General features: G+C 40.5%; 1 protein-coding gene across 1 annotated transcript in view; it reads right to left on the bottom strand.

Annotated features, from left to right (window-relative positions):
- Nucleotides 1-4,666: 4,666 nt before the first annotated feature.
- The window catches only part of XG (Xg blood group), a 20,953-nt gene continuing 6,961 nt past the window's right edge, over nucleotides 4,667-18,658 (bottom strand). The window contains exons 2-8 of the mRNA XM_009889462.1: nucleotides 14,504-14,545; nucleotides 14,052-14,108; nucleotides 10,230-10,265; nucleotides 7,605-7,670; nucleotides 5,857-5,913; nucleotides 5,171-5,209; nucleotides 4,667-4,887 (exon numbers count right to left, since the gene is read on the bottom strand). Coding sequence (XP_009887764.1) covers nucleotides 4,667-4,887; nucleotides 5,171-5,209; nucleotides 5,857-5,913; nucleotides 7,605-7,670; nucleotides 10,230-10,265; nucleotides 14,052-14,108; nucleotides 14,504-14,545 — 518 coding nt within the window. The remainder of the gene's footprint in view (nucleotides 4,888-5,170; nucleotides 5,210-5,856; nucleotides 5,914-7,604; nucleotides 7,671-10,229; nucleotides 10,266-14,051; nucleotides 14,109-14,503; nucleotides 14,546-18,658) is intronic.

Here is an 18,658-nt window from a genome sequence, read left to right as displayed (position 1 = left end):
TCCCTTCCCTTCCCTTCCCTTCCCTTCCCTTCTCCTTCCCTTCCTTTCCCGTCCCCTTCGCGCTGCTCTCTGTGCTGTGGGACCTGCAGAGACCCTCCCCCTCAGGCTCCCTCAGAGCCTCCCGGGGGGGCGCCGGGGAAGGAGAGGGACCCCCTCTGTAGGGTGCAGCCCTTTGAGGGGAACGCCGATGCCTTTGGTGGTGAAGATTGCAGAGGTTGGGGGGCAAAAAAAGAAAAAAAAAGGGCAGGAGGTGGCGGAGTGGAGCGTGGCTGAGGGTAGCCCAGGTCGGTGGGGGTCACCCTGAGTTGAGGGTGTCTGCCCCTTCACCGCTCTGGAGCCATCGTAACCCCTATGGGTACGCACAGTCTGGTAACTTGGCACCCAGGTAAAGAAATAAACGTCTTCAGGGAGCCTGTGCTATTCAGAGGGCTATATATATTTTCACAAATACATATGAAAATGCACGTACATTCGCACAGTGTGTGTTCGCCAGTACCTGGGAGGTGAGGCAGCCCATATCTGTCATTCAGCCGTGCAATGTCCCTGCAAGCTGGTTTTAGGCTGGCGCGGTTCCGCCGAGGCATTTCTGCATCAAACATTTCTGTGAACATCAGGAACTGCTCGGCAGAGGACAACGATTGAAGACAGCGCGCCGCCGAAGGAAATGCACACTCCGCTTCCACTATTTAAACCTTTATTTCCAACAATCTGCAAGCAGTCAGGGCTGCTGCTCCAAGCTGCGGCGTTTGTGCTCCCACACACTGGGGGTACCTAAAGGTCCACTGGAGAAGAGGATGTCATTGCTCTGGTAGTGGCAAGGTGTTTAAGGAAGGAAGGACATAAATGCATAGGAAATCCAGCTTTACTTATCCCACAGGAACAGAATTCTCGGGATATGTGTTCATCATCTGCTTATACAGACAGGTCAACTAAACAATATGCTTATGAGTAGCAAGATCGCTATTGTAGATTATTTTACTGGCAGATCCATTTCAGTTGGGGGACTTTATAATCAACAAAAGCATTTTCTTGTTATAAAAGTGATGTCTACATTTAGATGATTTTCTGTTTTACTTGTGTGCCAGCAACTGTTTTACAGTATAGAATAGATTTTAAATGTCAGAGCCAATAACACAAGCTAGAGTTCTGGTGGTCTAACAGACAGTTTATATTCCTTCCTTCCCCTCCAGATTTAAATACGTTAGAGCTTCCCAACATAACCCCCCAATTATCTGAAAATAATAATAATAATATAAAATTATGATTGTTATTATCATAAGCATCATCATACTAGTAAAAAGGGAAAATAACATTGAAAAGTGCCTGCACACCGGTATATTGGTTGTATGTTGATGTAATTAGACCAGAGTTTCAGAAGGTTAACCACTTTGGTGAGTGGGGTTTACCAATTCATGTTCATGGGTTTTGCTCAGATTCTCCATAATAAAATCTGCTTTTTGGCTAATAAGATTAACACAAGTAAGAAAATCTTTTGAGAATACTATGAACAAATTTAAATAAATTCTAATAATATTTCAAAAGCAAAAATGTTAATAACGCATATAGATCCTTCTATGGACACTGCTTCTGAACAAAAAAAAAAAAATATGCTGTTTTCTTTTTTTCCCTGAAGTCTTTAATTTGAAGCATTTCTTTCTCTTCCTTAGTGGGACATAGATTAATTTGCATATAAAAGGTATCAGCTGGCATATGTCCCAGAAAGTAACAAACAAACCAAACAAAACTCAGATCATCTTAGATAAAACACAGTATGTGTTTATTGAAAATTTTCAAGAGAAAGAAGCAAAATGTATATTTTCATTGTTAAACAAACAACTGGAGTGGTAACCACAAAACACTTTAACATTTCATTAATCAAAACTTTATGTCTACCTGGCAAAATATATATCAATCTGTTTTAAACATTAACATGGGAAACTTGGAATTTTTAAAGAAATATCAAGTGTCCTTGGAAAACAATTTAAAAATAGGTTGTCATTCATAAGTTGAAAGTGGTAGCCACAAAGGTGCTTGTTCATTTGTGTGTCATCAAGGTGTTTCTGTATTTAAACTGATGTACATTATCATTTCTTACTTTCAGGATCAAAATAAAGATTATGGTAATCTCCTCAGCAACTGATATATATCCATTTCAAATATAACGTTGATAGAACAGTATTTTATTTTATCAAAAGAGTACTTTTTCAGATGATGTCTCTCTCTCTCAACAATTTAATAAACACAAAACCATGTTTACCTCCATCTACATGGAATTTCAGTAAGAAAAAGCATGCTTGACCTATAAGATGAAGATAAAAACACACAGATTTCCTCTATGTTTTAAAGAGTTAGCTAAAATGTCTGTATTGCGAATTATGTCAGTAAACTAGTTTTGCCAACTTTCATCTGCATTTCATTAATTTGCTAGTATTTCAATTCAGTTAGCTAAATGAAGGCAGAGAGACCAGAAAAGCATTAGTTTATGTTGATAGGTTTGTCTACATAAGGACATTTGTTAACACAGCAAGGTTCATCAGGAACAAGGGAAAAAGATAAAACAGCCTTCCTAGCAGAACAGTATCAACCATACCTCCACATATGTATGAAGTTGAAAAGTTGGTGTGACATAGATTTGATAGAACAAAGTGTCACAGATGTTTATTCTGAAAACTTTGTGCCTATTTTCCCTTTACAAAAGTTATGAATAATATCCTTCTTAAAAAAAAAAAACAAAACAAAAAACCAACAGCCTGCTAGATTAATGCCTTTAAAGGCTTCTAGAGCAGGACCTAAGTTTTCAAGAGAAACAAAATTTATGTCAAATTCCAGTTCCTGAGAAGAGCTAAACACAATTTCAGTAATAAATAAATAAATAAATAAAATCAGCATATGTTCCTCTCATTTTTTTTTTTTTAAACAGTGGTTCATCAATGTACATATTCTTTTCATGCTGTATTTTAAAATGAAGAAGGAATTTTTCATCTATAGCTCCTTTCACTTTGCTAGAATTCAGACATAAATACAAAGTAAAGGCATTAAAATTTTTAATCCTCTATACAACTTCAAGTTTTCCTTAAACATTATAGACAATACAGAAATACACTAAAGAAACCCAACATGTATGAATGGAAATGGCAATTTCCTTATTCTTATTCTATCAGAAGGATTAAGTATTTTGGCAAATTTTGAAAACAGGAAAAAAAAATGTTCAGTGACTCAAATGCCGACAAACCAATATCTTTCAACTTTTAGCTTATATCAGACTTGATTTCTTTGTTGTTTAAAATAACTTCTGAATCAAAATGCGTATCTGACCTTTATGAATGCAGGTCAGATAGTTCAATACCATCCCCGGACGTTTTAAGCCCATCTTTGATGACATAAAGCTCAAGGTGCGAGACTGACATTGGGTAAAAGAGAGTAGATTTGCAATGTCTCAACAAAACCTTCATTGGAGGAAGATTTTCTTTTGTCAGAATGATAAAGTAGAAAAAAAAAAAGATATTGTTATATCTGTGGGCTGAATGTCACCAATGAAAGGAGCCTGTGATCCGAGGGCAACTCTTCTTTCATCGGCTTACACTGTAGCCCCACCTGAAAAATGAAGATTGAGCATTCAGCATTTCCACCGTGGGTGCCCTTTGCCAGCTCTTTGGGCTTTTTTTGCTCCTTTTGAGGCAGCAGGTGGGAACCTTGTATCCCCAGCGATGTAGGGACAGCCTTCTCCCTTTGTCTCACTCCCCATTTCCAGAGGACCATGGGATCACTGACCTGATGCTTTAGTTACACCCTGGCTGCAGAAACAGGAAAATAAATGCCTGTCTGTCACACCCTGAGGGCACAAACAGCCCTCACGGCCCTGACCGGCCTCTCCCAGGGCATCCCAGGCTGTGCTCCGGCTGGATCTCCCCTGTGTAACCCTGCCCAAGCCTTCCCCTGGCAACCCCCCTGGCAGTAGCCGCCCCTGGGGCCGTGATGGCAGCCCCAGGCCGAGGCTTTCTGAAGTGCCAGGGGACCCCAGATCTTTCAGAAATGCCTGTGCCTCCACACACCTCCTGCGTTTCACTTATGTCTTTGTCTCAGTCGTTAGTTCCGTTATGGAACAAATAACATGAATTAGAGGTTTAAATTGGCATCTGTGGTAGCTGAGGGCCAGGGCTGGGCTGCTCCAGAGGCTGAGGGCAGCCGCAGGGGAGCCCGGGCCATTGTCTCCCTGGTGGCAGACACACACAGGGGGGTGGTGATGGCAAACAGGCCCTATGGCTGGGCCAGCCATCAGCAGGTGGAGAACTGGCCCACCCAAGGCTAAGCCAGGAAGGAAACCCAGCCGGCCATCCGAGCTCATGGCTGGGGCAGGCGTGTGGGGATGTAGCAGGAGGCCCACCCAGGCCAGAGCTGAAATGGGGGTCCTGACCAGAGGATACATGGGCATGTCCCGGGCAAGGCTGATCTGGGCCACGCAGAGTGGTTTCCACACAGGGCCACAACAGTCAGTCACCTCTGTGGTGGCAGAGACCTCATGTTGTGTAATTTCCTACATAAAGTGATGTACATCCGTCTTCTGGGCATGTTATGGCTTCCTATACTTGTCCTTGATGAAGAACTTTAATTACCAGTATCTCTTACAGACCAGCCAGGTTGCTTAGGATGAGACTTTCAGATGCCCTCATCCCTGACCTATTTCTCCCCCACTGAAATTGACTGTAAAATTCCCATGTGCTCCAGTGCTAAAGAAACTCAGAAAGCTGGAAACTAATTTGGTCTTACCATGTGGTTTGAAGCAAAGTTTCTTGTTTTTATAAGCAGAATAGGCTGCTATCGATCCAACAACTAATATTACAAAGGCAGAAATTATAGGAGATGTAACTCCAGCTATTAATCCTGAGTCTGTGTAAAAAGAAAGAGATTATTTTCAGAGTTATTGAGATGGTTTGACATAAGCATATTGCCTACTAAGGTGTGCTTTGCCAAACTGTGAGAATTGTTTGGTGAAACATTGGAAATTCATTAAATAGAATTAAGCAGAAGACTACAAATTATGTTACTTTACAGCTGGTGTGAAAACAGTGCCTTAAAGCCTAATTTAATATATGTACTACTTCTATAAGGCTAACGTTTTCTTACTATTTTATCATGATCAGAAACAAATTATAGAATAAGTTTACTATACCTGTGTTTCCTCCATGATTGAAGTGATGCTCCTCTTCTCCTGGAATAGAGGGTGAATATGCATCAAGAAATGTTTTTCATCTTGTTTTGAGAACCAGGTCTTTACTTAGCACAGTGTGATTTCGTACAGGAGGTGAAAGGGGGCAGCTTGGCAGGACTGTGAGAGAGGATCTCCCTGTCCAGTCCTGACTGACAGCTGCGCTGGCCAAAGGAATAAGTGTCCGTCCTCCTGACACTTCGTTTTTAGAGAAGAATATTATCTTCTAAAAAAAGGATAATGCTTAGCAGTCTACATCAAGCTGATTTCACAAGGGGTGGGAGGCAGTATGTTCTGGCTATTCTCTACTGCCAGACAATCAGATGATTTATCAATGATTTAAGTCAAGATCATAGGCCCAGTGCATTTACTTTCAGTTCTCAGCAGAAGCCCCTTGCTTTGGGACTGTACTAGCTAAATTCAAAGGGATTAGTCCTGCAACATTCTGGCGTATGCCAGAACACTACAAAATGTTTAGGAATATGTTTCAAGTTTGAGCTGCAGGCTCAAAGACATGGTTTGGTTAAATAAAAATAGCAGAGTTTTGTCCTATACCTTCAGTGACAAACAGATTACTGCTAAAGCAAAACCAGCCAGCTCTGACTTACAAGTATTGGGAAGACGCTGCAAGGAGAATTGGCAAATACTACCTGCTATGTGCGGTGGTAAAGGCTTCCCATCAAGGAGATCTGAGTCATCAAAACCTCCTGCAAGATAAAGATTAGGATTTCTGTTGCAAAATTATCTGATCAACGGTAATGCCTTCTGCTCTGTTGTCCGGTCTTTTTGTAATGTACTGGAGAAGGGTGAGGGGCCTTTGAAATCCCAGCTTCGACATGGCACAAGGGTCAGGTGTCTTGCACTGAATGGTCACCTATTCAAATTCAAATTCAAATTCAAATTCAAATTCAAATTCAAATTCAAATTCAAATTCAAATTCACCTGGAAGCTGGAGTACTAAAACTTTTGGGGTCTGCTCTTCTGCATCTGTATTGGCACCTGTGGGCTATGTGAGCTTGGGCTCTCAGTAGCACAAATCCTTATATAATACGGACATCTGAAATCCCAGTGGTTACTGGAGCAGGAAGTCAGTGGGTCCTTTCCAGGAAAGATTCCAGAAGGACTCCAGAAGAACCTGTCCACAGCTTACCACTATAATCATATCAGAAGTAAGTATGGGATACATGGTGGTAGCTGGGATAGATGTGCCACTTTATTTAAGCAGGTATCTGGGAACACACTCAAAAGCAATACAGGCTTACATCCATCTCCCCAGTCCCACCTGTTGTATGCCCCAGGGCCATCTCAGATGCACCCTTCAGTATGGATTTGAACATAGGCATCTGGGAAAACATAGTCCAGGAGTGCAGGACAGGCTGGGATCTACCCAGCTGGGGAGCAGCTCTGTGGAAAGGGACCTGGGGGTCCTAGTGGACCAAGTGGACAAGCTCAGTATGAGTGAACAGTGTGCTGCTGCGGCAAAGAAAGCCAACAGGATGCTGGGTTGCATCAACAAGGGCATCACCAGCAGAGATAAAGAAGTCATTATCCCACTCTAGTCAGTGCTTATCAGGCCACACCTGGAATATTGTGTTCAGATTTGGTCCCGCCATACAAAAAAGATGTGGACAGGCTGGAGAGAGTCCAGAGAAGGCCACCAAGATGGCCAAAGGACTGGGAAGCCTGCCATATGAGGAAAGGCTGAAAGAATTTGGTCTGTTCAGCCTTGAGAAAAGGAAGCTTAGGGGAGACCTTATCACCATGTTCCAGTGTTTAAAGGGTGGCTACAAAGGAGACGGAGACTCCTTTTTTACAAGGAGTCATATGGACTCCTGGGGAGATTCTGATTGGACACAAGAGGAAAATTTTTCACAATGAGAACAATCAGCCATTGGAATAATGTCCCCAGGGAAGCAACAGATTTCCCATCACTAGACACTTTTAAGATTCAGCTGGCCAGGGTGCTGGGTCATCTTGTGTAGACCGTGCTATTGCCAAGAAAGGTTGGACCAGGTGATCCTTGAGGTCCCTTCCAACCTGGTATTCTATGATTCTATAATAGGTTTATCCACGCCCGGTGGCTAGATGTCAGATTTGAACCTTAGCATGATTCAGTGTATACATACCCAAAATTAAAAGGCAAAAAAGGTAAGTGTTAGTCTCATTCCACTTAGGAGTCAACGTCCCACATTTTGGGCAGACAGAAAATCTTTACGGTACAAACACTAAAACTCAGAAAATATTTCCAAACACTGGGTCAGGAACAGTGGTTACAAAAGGGAGATGGAGGGAAGGGATGATAAAAACTATTAATAAAGAAATAAAAGAGTAAACTATTCAAAATATGTGCTCTGAACTGCTCATAGTGCTAGCATTTATTAGGAGAAAATACTCTTACCAGAATTACTATAGCTTCCCGGTCGTGGTGGAAGAGGTGGGTATAAAGGTTTTCTTGAGCTGTCACCTATTGATAATTAATATTGTTAGATGGTCAGACAGGCAAAATTGAGAGCTGTAAATAAAGAGTATGATAACCTGAGATTTTATACCTATTTCTAACATGTCTTCCGGTGAATTAAGAAAAGGACCTTGTCACTATTTAAAAAGTCTCAAGCACTATATCAACAAATAGCTATCTACCTCAACTAAGTAGAAAGTGAGAAGGGAATATTTTCAAAATTAAAATGTAGAAGAATTCACAAAAATATTGAAGGAAGATATTTCATATATTTCTGGCAAGTGCTAACATTTTTTAATGCTGACAGCTGGGAAGCACAGTGTGTTACTGTAGGTGTCAGTGGTGCACCTATACAGAGCCAACAGAGAAGCTGGTGTTCTGGGCTGGGCAGGAGGCAACCGGTTATCTCTGTGTCATCAGCAGGTATTAATAAGATCTGCAGATTAGTTTCATCTAACAGATGCTCAATTTATCTAACACACACTGAATTTTTGACTCTTGAACAGTGCAAAATGAACTCTTCTGAAAATGACTTCAGCTTTGTTGTTTAGGACTTTGTGCTGGTATTGGGCCTTAATTTTTGCCAAAGTATTAGGAAGAGATGCATTGGATAGAGCAGGAGATCTGATGACTAATAGCAGTTTCCAAACTGCACGTACAGTGCTGGAGACGCAAGAGCTGAATCAGTTCAAAACCTGCCAAAGTAAACGCCCAGGGCTGTTGCTCTGCATGTAAAGAGTAGGTCCCCTCTTCCCATCCTTTCTCTAACCAGTTCAGTCGCATACTTAACTGTTCTCACAGCCAGACAGTGAGTTTAACTCCGAATAAATCAAAGTTACGCCACAGAAATAAAGAACAGTTTCCCTCCTTCTCCTTAAATCTTTCTTTTACCTTCCATACATGCCAGATGCCCTTTTATGTTTTCTTCTTGCCTAGCTAAATATAATGCTTCTGTTTGTGAGTAACATTTAGGTTCTGATTCAGCAAATTATTTAGATATATGCTTAACTTCAGGCAAGTTTAACCTACTGCGGTGAATGGATTTTAGGTAAAGTCTTAAAGCTTTGCTGAATCAGACTTTGCCCAATTAATTCTATTCAATAGAAGAAGAGACTTTTTCTGTTCAAGATCTCTGTGTAACAAACTGAGACTCACCATGGCACAATAGCAGAAAACTAGCGGTCCCATTATTCATTTCTATTATGATACTGAACTTATTCAGTCTTCTCTAAGTACCAGAAGATATATTCTACAGTATAGCTAGTGAAAAAATAATGTCTTCAGAACCATTGATAATGAGGTACATATCATTAATCCTGCTATACCATGTATGAATGTCAATGAATTGAAAATGAAGCAGAGAAACAAAAACTGAGGGAAACATCATTTGCCATCTTCTGAATGAAAACATGGGGTTTAGTGAAGATACTGAAGCTATTCATTAATAATTTAAACAACATACTAAACCCATCCTCGCATAAAAGTACCCATTAAAAACGTGCAGGAGTGGAACAATTGGTATGGGCAGGAAGAAGTGAGACTATAAATATGGAAATTATAAACAAAATCAGATTCAGCTTTATAAAGTGTGGGCTAACGTCATTCAAACACAGGCATGAAATGCCACGGGGCAACCTGGAAATGTGGAAAGCTCTGGAAATGTGAAATAATGTAAAAGTTCTGATCCTCTAAGACTGAAACATGACTAAACCAGACCACTGCAATGGGATGAGAAGTAATTTTTCTTTTGTCTAGCCTTGATTCAAGTGGAACTTCAGGCTTTAATTCAATACCACTTGCATTTTAGGTAGTTTCAGTGTACAAGAACCTTTCTAGAGTGCTTGACATCCTTGGTATACCTTTAGACACACTATACAAAATGTGGTGCAAAAATTCCCAAAGTCAAGGATTTCACATGTCTGTACAGCTCAGCGCAGTACTGTGAATACTTCCTGGGTCAGTTCTGGATGTTACAGAAATACCTGCAAATTATAGCAGATTGCAACAGCTTGACTGCTTCAAGCTTAAGCTACATCATGCCCACCAGAGCTCATCTCTGAGACATTCCTTCCTGCATTTCTGATTTGGGATCAGCAGAGCTGCAACAAGCTCACACCTCTCTCTATCCTCTGTTACCTCTGATTCCTAATCTTAGGCAGACTCACTTTTGGTAGCTGAAGAAATTACTGCCATCACCTGTTGTCTTCAACCTTCTGCCAGAGGCCACCACCCTGAACCAGCACAGCTGAACGGGTTATACATCCTTTGCCCAGCCGTGACCGTGGCAGCCTGGCATGGTAATGTAAACCATCGCTGACTTCGGTTCCCACAGGCAGGCCAGCCTGCAAGCTCCCATAGGTGGCAACCAGACACTGCCCATCCTGAGGTCCCCGCTCTGCGTCATGGCCTCTGGCAAAAGGGCTGCAGGTACATGAGCTGTAACGACTCCCATCACTACAGTTCCTCCAACAGTCTTGAAACCTCTTTTCACAAATTAGGCAGACTTCAGAAAAAGACTACAAAAAAACCCAGCTGTTATATTCGAGAAAAGAAGAGACTACTCACCCCCACCAAGAGCATCTCCTAAATGCAGATCATTGTCTAAAAATGAAAAAGAGGAAGTGAGTTACACACAATTTTTGAGGGAAGTGAAATCTTAGTTTTAGTGGAAAGCGTACAACTGAATGTTTGACAAACAAAATTTTTGGGTCTGTCCCAGAAATTCAAATAAGGTATTACACTTTTCTTAAAAAATCCCATAGAATTTAATATTTGCCCACACAATAATTGACAAATGACACAGTATTTTCTACTCAAAATATGAAAGATTTATTCCTGCTTTAAATAAGGTCAGAATAAATCTCATAGTGGAATCAAGATCAATACCTTTAATATATTTGCAAGTACATAAATAAAATCAGCTATGTTAACATATAAAAATGTATCCATTTTAAAAATACAGTTATTTATTAACATTTGTTTCTGGTTGAAACTGGTATACGCACGTTTGATTCAAATGTAATTTGTTGAACTGCAAAAACTGAATATCCATTTCAAGAACAAATACTAGGAAGTAATAAACCTACTTAGGGAGAGAGATTTGAATTAACTAATTTATGTAAGGGTCATGGTAACATAAAAATTTTGCTTCAAGTGATCATACATGCCTGTCTGAGGTTGGGTGGCAATCTGTTTTTCTTTGGGTGAACTATAAAGGTTTTAAAATATACTTAAATATCTGCATGTGCATGCTATACAGTGAATCAACAGGCTCCTGTCATTCCTCCAGCACTGTACATGTGTCTCACTGTACCTGGGATGGAATTTTTCTTCCAATTAACAATTTGTCAATGAGCTGCCAGTGCATAAACAAGAGGAACTCCATTTCCAACGTGCAGGTATGGATATGAGTATGTGGGTGATATTTTAGGGTCTGTATGGAATGACGGTGAGCTCTGAAAGGTCACTGAGTAATAGGCAGAAATACATTAGATGGATGTTATAACTCCAACGATGCCTTTCTTGCTCCTTATAAGTGCAGAGTGCTGGAATGAATCAGAAGGGATAGGACAATCTACCTAAATTTTGTTACCGATGCTCATTGCCACATAACATAAGATAGACACTCAATTAAATATTTTTCATCATTATAATTGTGTCAGAATTCCCGAAACCCAGGAAAATCCATCCAAATGCATCACCATGCAGGAGTCTGCCTTCATGTATTCTCTATATCCCGAGGGAGTGGGAAGCTGCTTTTGCACAGTATCTAGTCTCATTTGTGTAACAGCTCAGAAATGTTTTGATGTCACCAGGAAATCTGGCAGGGAAATAATCAAATTCGTACTATATGACTCGGTTTGTTCTTGTCAAGCCAGGTGTTGATGCTGTCCGTGTTTGGCCAGCAGAGAGTTGCGTTTCAAAAATACCTTTACACGTCAAATGCAAACACTGTAAGAAGCAATAAATTGCAAACTGGATTCAATTTATAATCAAGATTAAGTATTCAGGTAAAATGCAGGTTTCCACTCTGGAGGGTTCATGCAGGGATTTGTTACAGAAATGTTAAGAGGAGTATGAATGAAATACAAATGGAAATGCGTGTGTCTGTAGGGACCAGAATAAAAAGTAGAGAAAAGGGTTAAAAGGACAGACAATAAATGTGACCATTCCCAGCAGTAAAATTGAGGAATGTGTTGTTTCTCTCAAAAACAGCAGACCTGCGCTCCGATAAGATGACAGCACAGATGACTTGTCAGCAGAAGAAAAGCAGAAGGGCACTCTAAAGCCAAAGGTTGAGGCATATCACCTATTCCACTATTTTTCCTGTTCGCCCACCCAGAAAATAGACTGGAGACATAGTCCGTGTACCCCAAACAAGCAAAACCAGACAGTGGGCAGCAACCTGGTCTGGGGTTCAGAGACACTGAAGTAAGCAAGATTATGAGGCAAAGGACCTCTCCATAATAGCTGATGACTCCTAAAGGGTGTAAAAGGTCTGTAGATAAACTAGCTTGTCATTTCTGATCAAGAAGAACTGTGGACACAGTATAAGCTGATGCACCTTGTCCCGTGTTGCACATTATCCTCACCAGACCAGCTGAGCACACATATCTTGGTATGTGGGTTTGAGTATATGGCTGAATTAAATCAATGGCAGGATGAATGTGAGCGGGTAAAATCAACTTATTTAGAGATTTTGTAAATAAACATCACCTTCTCTTTCCATTAATTTTTGTGTTGAACTTTGTTACACTAGATGGGAGGTACCTACAGGAGAACTTCAACTCAGGCAGAGGTTTCTATGTGGGAAGTAATGGTCAGTACAGTAATGGGCCCAGCTCAACCGGAATCATCACCTCAGCCAGCCTCATTTCTCAATGGTACTGGCTGAAAGAGACGTGGAGGAAACCCTGAGGTTAAGATGAAGCATCAGGCAGGTGCTGGGACATACTTTTGTATCATCTTTCTGCATGTTTCCAGATCTATTAATTGATTTTTAACACTGTTTTTTTAATTAGTTTTCATTGCTTTTAAAATCCCTGCAACCCTCTTCAGTGCTGAAAGAGACTCCAAAGTGGCCTGGAAAACATGGAGTTCTTCATTTCCAAGAATTGGTGAGGTTGATTCAGGTAGGGCAGATAATTGTCTGACAGTCATATCTCTAACCGATTTAGGAGTCCCTAAAAATGAAATTCCCTTCACCTGATGGAGGCAGCTTCAACTGGAGATATTGGCATCCCTTGGTTACCTTTAAACATGATTGAGGACAGAGTCTTTTAGGGGCATGATTCGAGTAACCTACTTAAAATGTCTATATTAAGATGAGAAGAAATCCACATTTAGAGTGATCTGAACTGTCCCTAGACATGCTGATTTCTCTCCACAGACTTCAAAGGAAGTCAGGACAGTGAGCTAAGTAGAGGGCAGTGGCTTAGCAGTACTTTACAACAGACACTTGTAATCTAGGCCAAACACAGATTTTCTTTACAAAATGAAATGGGAAGGAAGAATGCAACCATTGCGGGATTCAGTAGCTACCACATTTGCAAAATGCTGCCTTGTTTGTTCAAAAAACAAGCCAGAGAATCGCATGGAAAATGCTTTCATGTACCTAAAGACTTATTGCAATGTTTACCCAGAAAAAGACTGAAAGTTGTTGTGTGAGCTAATGTTATCCAGCATTTTCTGATTGAAGCATTTTGTTTGATAGCCAGAAATTTTTTTCATTGTAGTTTAGATGAAAAATTTCTATGTTATCATAAAGCGTTCCATCATAAATCCACATGTGGTTTTGTTGTTTTGTGGGGTTTGGGTTTTTACAACAATAATGAGTGTTCATTGGAAATTGTCATTTGTCATCCTTGGGACTACAGCTAAAACTTTTTGGTCCTTTTGGCTGTTGAGAGCCTTTTTTGCTCTGTGACACAGGTCTTTGTAGCAGTCAATACTAGATAATATTAAGTAAATACATGGGGAGAGGAAAGAATACCCAAATTCCTTCCTATTCTTTTCCAAGTCCATTATCAAGCATCATGAATATTTATGCTAAAACATAATGGAAAAAAAGGTAGAAGGACAGTTACTCATTTTTAGCAACAGTTACCCATTGTTATACTCCCCAGGGAGTTCAATACAGGCTTGAAAGGCATGAAGAAGATCTTCAGGAAATAAAATGCCATCAGTGGCCGGTCTTGCTCTAAAGTGTTACTGGAAGCAGTAAAGACATGTAATTGGTAATTGTCCAAAACCCCACTTAGTTTACATACAGAAGACAGCTAGCATTCACACAAATGGTCGCAGCTGCAGCGCATTAGCAAATATGATCAAGAATCTCATGGGAGACAGTTTCTACTTATCTAAAATCAGCTATGACCCATTACTCACTCAGCACAGGCCTTGTCGGTCTTCTGATCACTGTAGGCTTTCTGGTAATTATATCCTCTGTGGGGCACAAAGACATACCAATAAACAATAACAGCTTAAACTTTTTCAACTTATCAAAAGAAGGTACCTGCATATCTAGAGAGCTGCGTTCAATAAATCTTTATGTATCATGACAGAAGCTAAAAATAAAGGGGTATGTTTTCAAAGCCATTATTTTTTTGTTTTAAAGAAAATTTTAATTTTATGACAGAAGCATTGAAATCTAGCATTTCTCAATTCTGTGTGTCTTTAACTTAGGTACTAGACACTTCATATTCCAGCCCTCAAGGAAAAGGACTTAAGATTTATTACTGGGTTCTTACTGGGTTCTAAATATCATGGTAAATAAGGACTTAAGATTTATTACTGGGTTCTAAATATCATGGTAAAATAAGGATAGGAGATTTACTTACCTGGGTGATCAAGAGCATCAGCTAAATCAAAATCACGTTGACCTAGAAGGAAGGTGACAGAAGGAAAGAGACTAAGTCAGTGGGCAGGTTTCCATCACCTCCAGGTCTGAGGGCTCCGGACAAAGCCAGAACACCAGTATGAGGCAAAAGAAGAATCCATCCAAACCGGAGCAGGTGCAGAGCAAGCTGTCAGCTGTTGTCACTGTGCTCTGCAGTCCTAAATGACCATGCGAGATGGGCTCGATCAACTCAAAGAAGTTGTTCATTCAGGTAGCGCAAAGAGAAGCTGCTCTCTCATGTTATCCACATTCAGCCGCTGCACAAACACGCCTTTGAAGAACACGGGCTACCTGTTACAGGGCACAAGGGCTACTGCCAGGAGATGGCTGAAGGTAGCATTCAGCACAGTACTTGCAAACCAGAATCATTAGGTGAAAACTTTTAATAGCTTCATTATTGCTTTACTATCTCAGCTTCAAGAGAGCAGCTTTACTGGCAAGCCTGCCTCGTGGTCACCTGTAATATGAATCCACTTTTGGTTTTAATTCTTCCTGTGACGTGTGCCAGCAGTAAAAGTTATAAAGATGAATTTACCTAGTTTAGTTTCCGCTGTAGCATAAAAAATCTTTAAGGGGAGAAAAGAACCCTTCCTATTCTGTGTTAGGTGACAATGATGTCATTAAATGTCACAGCAGGGCAATTAGCATCCTGACCTTTGAAGTTAGCAGGTAAATTAAACTGGAAAATGTTTAAAATATATAAACTGAAGCATACAACTTTGAACTGAACACAGTTATTCACGTGAGTTTTAATTCCACTCTCTACAATCTGCCACTTTTAGTACACGACCTTCATGAAACACCTCTTTGCAGAGTATGTCTCCATCAGTTTTCATCCAGAGTGAAACTTCACCGTCCTTATGTTTGCACAGCAAATAGAAGATCAGCCTGCACAGACCTGCAAAAAGTCACGACGTGCCATGGCTTCCCTAAGCAGAAACATTTTACTATGCCCTATCGAGTAAGCCTCTTGATCTGCATCTATTTATTATCCCGTCTAAAAGGCTTAATACCTAACTCTTCCATTAAGTGTTTGTCTTTGTAAGTCTTGAACACTTCACAGCCATTGTTCAAGTGGGGAAACTGAGAAACAAAGAGAGGCCATCAGAGGTTCTCTAGCATGACAGCGCTCTGGGTTCAGCTCAGCCCCCTCTTCTCCACAGGTGCTGTCCGTCTTCATGGCATTCTTCACATTAATTACTCTTCCTGAATAATAGCTCTTGCCTGTGTCAAAGAGCTCCTGGAAAGATTAATTATCAGTGCTAAAACACTGTGTGATCCTCAGAAAAAAATCAGCACAGGAGCATAAAGTAAAAATGTTTTGATTCCCATGAGGATTTTCACGTAAGTCTGTGAACTTAATCATAGCTGGTGTCTGACAGAAAAGATAAAACGAGGCTGGAATGCAAAATAGTTAACGGCTTCTAAAGCAAAACTGTCCCTATAAAATACTATGACAAACCTGTGTTTGGAAAGAAAAAGCAGATAACAGCATAAAGCTTTCCCGTTAATGTTAGTAGAGTGGCATTTTATTTCTTATTTGAACTGATCTTGGAGTTTCACCTCGTCCAACCACCTCTCCTTCCCCTGCCCTGGCCGCTGAGCCAACCTAGCTACATCCAGTAAGCTTTGGACTCGGTCATTAGATGGATAATACTCCAAGACCCTGACTGGTTTGTTTGGGGTTTTTTTGTATATGAATCCATTAAAATACATAAATATATAAAACTGACAAGAGGCTTCCTCAGGAGATATTCCCTGCTGGAGCCCTGAGGACATCACCAGCCCTTACTGGCCCTGAGCCCCTGCCTGTGGGCTGTCACAGCCCTGCTGCTGCCCAGCCATGGGACTATTTGATCCCCATGCAGAACCCTACCCACAGCTGACATCTTGGGCATTGCCTCAACTTATATGGTCAAATTATATATTTCTGAAGCATTTCTTCAGTGCCGACAATATGAGCAACTTAAGTTTGACCGTCCTTTGATTTTGTCCTCTGGGTAAATCTTCATTCTTGATCGGGATCCTGAGTGCTGAAGGAGGCTGGGTGACCTGAGACCTGCTGCTGCAGGATACTGCCAGCAGGATTCAAACCGTTTCTCATCAGAGTGAGACATCAGAAATAATTTTGTAACACCCAAGAGCCGTTGGCTGAACCAGGTCCTTTGTTACAGGTCCTGACATGCAGGAACGAACGATACAGAAAGCGGCTACTGAGGTCCTAATGCTGTTAAGAGAATGTGACAAAGTCGTCTTGTGAAGGAAGACCCTGGAAAACTTCCAGGTACATTATTTCTTTGAAGTTAGGGAAAATAAAGAAACAGGAGGAATCTAATCAAAAGAGTTTATGGAATTCAAACAAGATGATGCAGATGCTTCCAATTGCAGGAGAACCGAAGCAAAACAGCATACTGGAACAGTTATTAACATCTACCCTTCTCTTGGACAGTACCAACGTTTCCCTCTCTGTTGTATGTCTGCTCTGTTATTGAAAAAGCAGGAAAAGACAAGAGATGTTCTTTTGAGAGAGCAGGGGAGAAACAGAAGACAACTACAGAACTTTTAAGAAGAGAAAAAAGAAGCCTGAAATTCTGCTGCAGAAATTATTCAGATTGATTTCTTTTTTAATTATTTCTTACAATAAATCAAGTAATAAAATAAACATACACCAACACAGAATGAGTGATTGGGAGTAAGACTGGAATCTACATTGAAATCTCTTTGGCTGTGTAAATATAAACCTTGACAGATGGGCAGATTGTATGTGGACATCTGTGCAGCATGGTAAATGATATCCCAATAAACCAAAAGATAGCTTGGACTTCCATCCTGACTTCCTCTGATAATAACGTCAAATGACCACAAGGAGTAAGATTTTGTGGAGCAGAATTTTAAATGCTCATTACCATTTCTGCGAGTGCACCTAGACATTTTAAGAATCTAATTTGGGAGGATAACAGATGGTTAAATAGCTGAACAGCCCAGTTTTCATCCACAAAATGGTGGGTCTAAAAACAAAAACACATTAGAGACTCAGAGAATATTTAGCTCAATAGGAACTGCAGTCACTTCAGGGAACTCAGAAGATAAATGACAACGGAAATAAATTAGTCAAGCTTCTTCACAGAACAAACAGACTGAAAGCAATTCATTTTCCACATAGAAAAATGGCTCTTTTTTTTTTGGAACAGATTCCATAATAGAAACAGCTGGAAATATACTGATGAAAATGAGAATGAAAGAAATTTTCACGTCGAGAAAACAGCTTTGTTCCTTTGGGGTTTTTTATTTGGCTGGGTTTTTTTGTGTGTGGGTTTTGTTGATTATTTTTTTTTTAACCTGCATGAAGAGATTTAGCTATGCAGGAGGTATTATCTCAGCGTTATCTCTGTTATTACTGCTTTGAGCTAGTATGCTATTTCTTGGCATCACTTCTAGCCTTTCTTCTGGGAGTATCCCCATTTTTACATAGAAATGAAATTATTCTAATAGTGGTTTTTGTTGGGTGGTCCACAATGATTCATAACAGAGAATTTGAGAAAATGCTTATAAGCTCCTGCCTGACACCACAGAACTGTCCTTATCTGCAAATGAGAAAGTCTTAAGCTAAGAAAGCAAGTATTCCAGATGGATACACAGTTTGTATTGCAAAAGGACCTGTTTTAATTATGTTTGTATTAGCTGCTCAAACACAATGAACTACACTAGCATCAGGACTTTTGCTGGCACTGCCAGCCTTATTTGGGATGTAATTCCCTCATCTCCACCCGACACATGGAGCTGCGCCTATACAAATCTGAAGTGTAGACCCAGCCTGAACAGCTAACAGTAGACCTCTCTGTAGCGGCAGGACAGGGAAGAATAGATTCCATAAAGCCAAGTGTCAAAATATAGTAGCTTAAATGTCAAAGTTACTACATGTATTTTTACAGGCATGATTCTTTCGGGTAGGACACTTGCTATCACTAACACCCATACTTTCTATGAGCCTTTTAAATATAATGTGTGGAAGGCTGGTGATATGAAATCCTTGTTAGTCCGCTTGCTCTACTATGGAGACAGTTAGGGTTGCTGTTTGCCACAGAGGTCCTGAGCC

Source organism: Charadrius vociferus, unplaced genomic scaffold (genome assembly GCF_000708025.1).
Source record: "Charadrius vociferus isolate BGI_N301 unplaced genomic scaffold, ASM70802v2 scaffold26, whole genome shotgun sequence".
In the NCBI taxonomy this organism is placed as follows: Eukaryota; Metazoa; Chordata; class Aves; order Charadriiformes; family Charadriidae; genus Charadrius; species Charadrius vociferus.
Note: the sequence above shows the minus strand (reverse complement) of the source record. Positions and strands in the feature narration are given on the sequence as shown.